Here is an 8,814-nt window from a genome sequence, read left to right as displayed (position 1 = left end):
AAAAGAATTATATAGTTGACAAAGCTTATAGTTTGCATAACATCGACAAATTAATAAAAAATAAATAATTCACTTACTTAAGATTAACTTAGATAAGCTCGACACGCCATCTTCTTAATTTTATTTATATGTTGACATGGAAATGAATTTTCTCTTCCTTTAAACCTTTCTCAAAGATAAATTCAGTCTCGCTTTATCCCTATATAAAGCAAGAAGTGAAATATTGGAATATTGTGTTTGTTTGGTTAGAAAACTCAGTTTTTGGATCGGTAGTCTTTTTTAATTAGTTTATGAACATTGGTTATTTGATTCTGATAAAAATGAATCGTTTCCCAGCTAAATTCTTTTAGAAGAGAATTCAGGGAGAATTTTTGGCTCTTTTTATGAGTACTTAATAATAACCAATAGCAGCTTTTAATCCATGAACAAAAAGATGCTGACCTACCTTCAATTTCATCCCCTCCTTGTAATTTACCAGTCTGTTACCAACATCATCAACTTGAGTAGTTTAGATTTCGATTGTCTGATACATCTGACCGGATGTTTCTGACCGATTCAAGTCGGTCGGTTGATAGTCTTTCCAATTAAATCCTTGATCTGGTCATAGAAACCTTTGTTGATAGTTGCTGTGTAACCTTGAATGCTAAAAGCTCCCAGCGTTCCATTACTCATGCCCTTTGGATGACTGCAGCTCTTCCAAAGTGTATAAAAAGAAAAAGTGATTTGTAGAAGGCATTCAATTCCTCAAAACCTCATCATCATGTTAAAAAGTATAAAAAATATAGAAATTCATTGAATTCCCTAATTCGTAAAGCCAAGTATAGTTATTACTCCCATATGTTCTCCTTATTCAGCAAAGATATAAAAAAAAAATGGTAACTTATAAACACAGTTCTACATCTAATTCCAAAAGAAATAGCATGCAAAAAAAATTAATTTTTAAGGGGGCAGTAATAACTAATAGTAAGGTCATAATGGATTAATTTTGCTCATATTTTGCGTCCATAGGGAAATCGATATCTGGAGATATTTCGGCTAGTGATTCTTCTACCAGTGACTTTCAAAAGTACCTCGGTACTTCTTGTCAAATCCATTGGCTTTGAATCCTAATTCCGAGTTTAGAGTCCAAAGAATCGTCTCTTGGCTAAAAGAGTCTTTTTCTTAAGGACCTGACCAAATTCTTGCCAAGGTTTTGAAGTTTATATTACCCTCGATTCTATCTCCTCTCACCATTCTTGTGAACTTGTCATTTTTGAATTAGCTCTTCCTTGTGCCCTAAAATCTGCCAGATTAGTTGATTTTCATAAGGGTAGTTCTTGAGACAATCCTTCTAATTATCGAATAATTTCTCTTCTATCAGCCTTTAGTAAAATTTTTGAAAAATGTATGTAATCTAGACTTTATCCTTTCTTAATAAAATTAAATGAAAAAAATCAAGTTTTTAACTGAAAGTAAGGAGCGACATGAAAACTAAAACGAACAGAAATTACCCCGTATATTAAAGGGGCTTTTCCCTCTTCAACGCCCCGCTCTTTACGCTAAAGTTTTACATTTTTTCTCAACTTTGCTTTTTAAAACAGTAAAAAACTTTAGTGTGAAGAACGGGACGTTGAGAAGGGAGAAGCCTTTTTAATATACGGAGTAATTTCTATTCGTTTTAAGTTTTAATGTCGCTCCTTACTTTCAGTTAAAAAACTTGTTGTTTTCATTTAATTTCTGAACGACTTTGAATTAATATATTTTTAATATATTAAATTTGAGTTAATACTTTTATTAATATATTAAAACAAAACTCGCATATTGATTTTTTTTTCTAAATCACTTATGGCTTTCACTTAGTTTTAATCGGAAGATCAGAGAAAAAACGGGTGGAGGAGGAGGTCTAGTTGCCTTCCAATCTGTTGGCTACTTAAAACACCAACTAGAACTTTCAACTTTATACGAACGTTATTAGTAGGAAATATACGTAACGTACAAATTAACTTACGTAACGAACTACTATGTTTTTTATGTTTTTATTACGTGTGTGAGGGGGTTCGCCCCCTCGTTACTACCTCACTCTTTACTCTAAAGCTTAAATTTTGTCGCAATTCTTTAAGAATGATCCCTGAATCACAAAGCCCGTAGAATAAACATTTGAAATTACTAGAAATACTTTAGCGTAAAGAGCGAGGTATTTAGGAGGAAAAAACCCCCATATGTGTAACAATTTTTGTTCGTGTTAAGTTTTAATGCTGCTCCTTAGTGCCAGGTGAAAAAACTTATCATATACTTCATGGAAATTACCTTCTTTCATGACAAATTCCTCCATGGAAAGATCCTCCCACGTAGCCCCCTTCAATCAACCTTCCCCTAGACACTGGTCAAATTTTGTAACTTTCAGCCCCTCCCCCTTAGACAGTGAGTGAGTAAGTTGTTCCCAAAGACATTTTCATCAGGTTTTTTGGCTATGTTGAACAAAATGGCTATCTCAAAATTTGATCTGTTGACTTTGGGAGAAAATGAGCGTAGGAGGGGGTCTAAGTGCCCTCTAATTTTTTCGGTCACTTAAAAAGGGCAATAGAACTTTTAATTGCCGTTAGAGTGAGCCCTCTCGTGACATTCTAGCACTCCTGGGTCAATGCGATCACCACTGGAAAAAAACAGAAAGAAAAACAAATAAAACAAATAAACATGCACCCGTGATCGGTCATCTGGAAAAAAAAATACGGATTCCACATTTTTGTAAATAACAGCTTGAAGAGTTTTCAGATACTCTGAATGCGGTGGTGTGATTTTTGTTAAGATTCAATGACTTTTAGGTGGTGTTTTCCCCTATTTCCCAAAATAAGGCAACTTTTCTCAGGCTCGTAAGTATTGATGGGTAACACTAAATTTGATTAAACTTATATATTTTAAATCACCATAAAAATCCATTACAAGCAATTTGGTTTTCGCCCTAAACACTCAACAGAAAATGCTTACATGGTCTTGCTGGAGTTCATTCAGAAGGCACTTGATGAGGTGTGGCACTTGATCAGGCTGGAGTTCAAGCTGCAACTTTGATTGACGTCATTAAAGCATTTGACAGCACATCACATACTATCCTAATTTTCAAAATAGAACACATATGAACACGGGAAAACATTTATCATTGGTTTGAAACTTATTTATCTGGAAGGTCTATCAGTATTGACACTAAACTTTAAGATCAATCCCGTTTTGATATCCCTCAAGAGTTTATCCTAGAACTTGTTTTATTTTTTACATTCATCAATGATCTGTTCATTGCTGTATCTGAACAAACTAAACGAAGTTGTTGCAGGATTTGTAATCACAATTTTGTTCTACCTCGTACGGCAGCTGAAGACCCAGTGCTATTTGCATTTGCAGATGATAGTACTCTTTGGTGTTCAGAAATTAAGGATAATTTACAATAATTTTTTTAACAATAAATTTACCTGTATGGACTAGGAACATGTATAGCCTAATAACAGGGGATAAGGATGGTATCCATTGGTGACGATGGTAATTTCTATATTTGGGAAGAACTTTGAATGGGGAATTCAACTGAATATTTTTTTTTCCTTTCTGATTTTGTCTATAATTAAGCTTGACCCAATATTGCTGTCGACCAGTTGTAAACATGATAGTTTGTAGAAACAGACCCAAGATACATTTATTTCTTTTTAAATTAAAGTTTGAACAAGGCTTTAATAAATTATACTTTTTTAGAACCACCAGAGGTAAGTTATGAAGAAGAGAAATTTAATACATTTTGATCCAGAAGGGTTGAACCCAAAAGTCAGAAAACTCCAGTCACCTACAAGTGTACTTTTTAAATGCAAGAAAGGAGAGTGTGGAATTCTGTCATTAATATTAGAAGCACATGGATTAGCACAGGTAAAACAGAATATTTTGGTTATTAACCCCAGTGTTAATTTAAAAATCACATTAAAATAAACAAAAATTTCAGAGCTAATATTTTGGTAAAAAATTTTTTCCCACATTTCCCACCTAACGAAACTATTGTTGAAATTGTCTAAGAAGATTTTGTTATAAAGTATATTTATAAACCTATTACGTTAAAATATTTTGAGAAAACATACAATTTACTAAGATTACTTATAGATTATTCACAGCAACAACACTAATTTCTTAGGTTATAAACAATTAACTGACTTTTATTCATATTAGCATCAAAGTTTTTTGGTGTTTTTGCTATAGGCCTATAGCAGATCAATTAAACTGAAAAATGATATATTACCTTTACTTGATGATAAAAAAAAATGGTTTTTATAACTGAAAGCAAGGAGCGACATTAAAACATGAAACGAACAGAAATTACTTCGCATATGAAAGGGGCCTCGCTCTTTACGCTACAGTTTGACTCTTTCTCTCAATTCTACTTTATCAATAAGTAAAAAACTTTAGCGTAAAGAGCGCGGCGTTGAAAAGAGAACAGCCCTTTTCATATACGGAGCAATTTCTGTTCGTTGTAAGTTTTAATGTCGCTCCTTACTTCAGTTATAAAAACTTTTTTTTATTTAAGTTCTGAACGTTTTTGAATTAACGCATGTTTGATTTTGGCTCTCCGGACATAAACTATTAAAATGAAATTTGCATTTTAATTCTTTTTTTGGCTAAATGGCTTCTGTGGGGGTGTAAGTCATCCCCAGAGACATAGTTACTATAGTTTTCGACTATGCTAAACAAAATGGCTATCTCAAAATTTTGATCCGTTGACTTTGGGAAAAAATGAGCGTGGGAGAGCGCCTAGGTGCCTTCCAGTTTTTTGGTTACTTAAAAAGGGCATTAGAACTTTTCATTTCCATTAGAATGAGCCCTCTTGCCACGTTCTTGGACCACTTGATCTATACGATAACTCCTGGGAAAAAAAATAAAATAAACACGCACCCGCGATCTATGTTCTGGCAAAAAATACGAAATTCCACATTTTTGTAGATAGGAGCTTGAAATTTTCGCAATAGGGTTTTCTAATACGCTGAATGAGATGATGTGATTTTCGTTCAGATTCTAAGACTTTTAGGGGAAATTCCACCCTATTTTGCAAAATAAGGCAAATTCTCTCAGGCTCGTAACTTGTGATGACAAATACTAAATTTGATGAAACTTTGGAATGAATATTTGATGAATATTTGGATTGAACCTATCACTAACATTTGGTACAGGATTATCGTCTCTACCTGACATATAGCCAATTTTTTCATAATAATTAATTCAGTGTCCAAAGAATTATAAATAAGCGGATTATTTTCAGACTTGAGTGAAAATTCCCTTGGGAACAGTGATTTCTCTTATCGATTTTTTCATGAACTATATATGATATAGGTCAGGATTAAGCAGTTGCAAAAATAATTATAATTTTCGATATTATAGACGATTGCGTTTCGATAAAGGTGAGAGGAGAAAAGTAAGCAGAAGGGTGGGGGAGAGCTGTTTGCAAGAGCCGTGGTACCCGCCGGGCTTGTCCCTTAAATTGTGGGGACAAGGTAGGCAGCCTCCAACGCTTCCCTTACTTCTCTCGCAAGTGAACCTTCAATCTAGAGAAAATGGGAATTGGCAATTGGTGCGAAAATGAACTTTTCTACAATCCTATCCTGTGCTTTGTACAGAAAAATTTTGCAAAAGGAGTTTCGCCCGATACGATAAAAGAGTACTTGGCCGATTTCTTCGAGTCTTCTTCTCTTGGTGAGACCCGTAAATTGCTTTTTTTAAATCTTTTTCCGAATGAAGTCCCATCGAAGCGCGTAGGAGCCAATGCTGCATTAAACTGTGCTTCGGACATTATTTCTTTGCTTGTAAAGTGCAATTCCCAGAACATAAAGCTTCCGGACTTTGTTATCAAATGTCCCAGCGAAGTGCCAATGATCCCTGTCGATGCCTTCAGTACCCTCAGTGCCAAGGTGAATTCTTGCCTTGAACAGCTGCGTGATATTGCGTCCAAGGTTACAGAGGGAAAGTCTAAGCTTGTAGCCCCTAATCAAAATAGGAACAAACCATCCTGCGCTGTCGTTGTAAGAAACCCACCCCCGGAGCTCAGCGACCCTATCCTTCGCATGAAGAAGCTCGAAACGTTGGATGGTCACGACGGAATCATAAGTCTAAAATCTAAGCCACATAGCAAAAGCTGGGTTGTGATGGTACGCGATAAGCGCTCAGCCGACTCGCTTGCTGAAGCTGTTACTAGCTCCATCCCTAACGTTGGAGCCAGAGTGATTGATAAAAAGCCTTTAGCTGTGGTCCGGGATATACCCCATAATTATTCAAGAGGTGATTTGGAGGCCTCAGTAGAAGGACTTACTAGTGCTAGTCAAATCGGCGACTCTCGTACTTTTCGCCTCGAGTTCGTCGACAAAACCGCTCTGAATGCGGTTCTGGAGTCGGGAATCCGTATTGGATATGAAATTTTTCGCGCTAAGCCGTTTCAACCCATTCCGCGTCGATGCTTTCGCTGTCAAAGTACTGATCACCTGATTGGAGCTTGTCCCAGCTCACCAGCACATCCCAAGTGTTCCAGATGTTCTGGCCCTCATGTGAATTCCAAGGAGAACCCTTGCCAAGTCTCACCAAAATGTGCAAATTGCACTATGGAACACGTAAGTTTTAGCCTGAAATGCAAAGTTCTCCGATCGGCTCTCAACAACGCTAATAAATGAATGCTCAAACTCCGTTTAGCTTTGTTTCCCTTAATATTAATGGTACAAAAGACAAGGATCTAGTGATAAGTGAGCTACTTGAAAATGATATTGTGTTTTTACAGGAGCACCTTCTCTCTAAAGTGAATGTTGATAGCCTAAAGCGTTCTCGGACCCATTATACCTTCTTGAGAGCCGCCCAAAAAACCCATGGAAGACCATCAGGAGGTCTGGCCATCTATTTCAGACAAAAGACTCAGCCGATATTATTGCAAAGCGACGCTAACATCTTAGCGATAAAATGTGATGATACCGCATTTATAAACATTTATTTCCTCTGTAATAAAAAGACTGTGCAGTCATTGTCTAGTTTTTCACAAGCATGTAATCGCCTACGAACACTACTTAGCGACCTTTCAAAACAAAATACCAAATGGGTTCTCGCCGGTGACATGAACACTGACTTATTATCTAATTCCGACCGATCTGAAATCTTTCTCGATTCACTACCTGGAGGATTCCATCTTGCTGATAAAGATCTTCTATTTACTTATATTCACAATCGTGGTGGTCTTACTTCCAACCTTGATCATGTAATTGTGTCAGATTCAACTCTACTTTCATCAATAGTTCATGTGGAAGACTCTAAAATCGACGACGATCATTTACCAATCACGTGCCAACTATCTTGCTTCATGGCGACCTCTGTGCAACGTAACTCTCCCAAGTGGTTCTCAAAGTTAAATTGGGAAAATACCAATGTTCCACTTTATGTATTGACATTGTCCCAGTTATTATCATCTATTAAAGTGCCTTTCCACTTATTGCAAACATCTGCATCTACAAATTCAACGCGGATAGATATCAACTCGTATTATCAGCAAATAGTGTTCTGTCTAAAGTCTGCCGCTAAAACAGCTGTACCCTCCGAGTGCTTGCGAACGGGTACTCACAATCCCTTCTGGAAAGTTGATCCTAAAGTGAAGATAGCTAAACAAAAAGCTAAGTTCTGGCTCCGTATGTGGATAGCCTGTAATCGTCCTTTTTCTGGTTCAGTACATCAAATAAAACAGAAAACCAAACGAGAGTACAAATATTCCCTGCGTAGAGCGAGACTGAATGCCTGGGATGGTCCTTGTGACAAGAAATCCTGGGATCGTGTTATAAACAGTGTTAAGTGTTCATCTCCAATTAATTCGTTTCTTCGGCTATGTGACTTCGTTTCTCATTATAAAAATATTTTGCTTTCGTTTAATATTAATCTCCAAAATCATTTTACAAAGCTTGTAAACTCAATCCTCCCAATTCGTATCAACCAATCTCAAGTGTTGTCGGTGGAATCTGGTGTTATACTCCGAGCTCTTAGGCAAGTGAATAAGTCTGAGTCTCTCGATAGTGATGGTCTTTGCTTCAAGTTTTTTGCTTATGATTGTCCTGAACTGCTGAAGCATTTGCAATTATTGTTTCAGATGTGTTTGGCACAGTCCGTTGTGCCAGATAGTTTTTTGTCCGGTTGTAATACTCCCATAGTCAAGAGGGGTAAGGACCCTAGTGCTTGCTCTAATTATCGTCCTATCACTGTGTCATGTTTTGTTAGTAAGCTATTTGAATATGTACTGCTACCGGCCATTAACTCCAAGTGCAATTTTACACCCTTCCAGCTTGGTTTTAGAAAAGGTATGGGCTATTTTCAAGCTCACCATATTGTGGGTCGGCTAATGAAACAAGCTGTTGCTCAAAAAAGTCCCCTGTATTGTTTGACTGTTGACATATCTAGTGCTTTTGATAATGTAATTCATTCAAATGCTTTGTTTTCTCTAGCAGCCTAGGGTGTTAACTTTTCTATTGTTTCCGTGCTTAAGTATTGGTATGCTAATTCTTCAGTAGGGTGAAGTGGAATGGTACGGTAGGGGAGTATATTCCTGTTCAAAAAGGCGTTAGGCAAGGTGCCGTGTTATCCCCGAGAATTTTTAAATGTGTTTTAGCTTCGTGTCTACAACGTCTTCAACCGTCAATTTTTTACAATGATAATTTAGGCATTAGTCACGTTGCATATGCTGATGATGTTCTGCTTCTTAGCCGGACAAAAAATAGTCTAATTACCAACTTCTACCAGCTTTCAGCCGCACTATCCACAGTAGGCCTTTCAGTTAATGCCTCCAAATGTGAGATTTTG

General features: G+C 36.6%; 1 protein-coding gene across 1 annotated transcript in view; it reads left to right on the top strand.

Annotated features, from left to right (window-relative positions):
* Nucleotides 1-209: 209 nt before the first annotated feature.
* The window catches only part of LOC136033260 (tubulin polyglutamylase TTLL5-like), a gene marked incomplete in the record, with an annotated part of 75,515 nt that continues 66,910 nt past the window's right edge, over nucleotides 210-8,814 (top strand). The window contains 2 exon segments of the mRNA XM_065714009.1: nucleotides 210-269; nucleotides 3,715-3,882. Coding sequence (XP_065570081.1) covers nucleotides 3,733-3,882 — 150 coding nt within the window.

This window comes from Artemia franciscana, chromosome 11 (genome assembly GCF_032884065.1).
Source record: "Artemia franciscana chromosome 11, ASM3288406v1, whole genome shotgun sequence".
Taxonomy (NCBI): Eukaryota; Metazoa; Arthropoda; class Branchiopoda; order Anostraca; family Artemiidae; genus Artemia; species Artemia franciscana.
The sequence above is the reverse complement of the archived record's forward strand: the minus strand, read 5'-3'. Positions and strand labels throughout refer to the sequence as shown.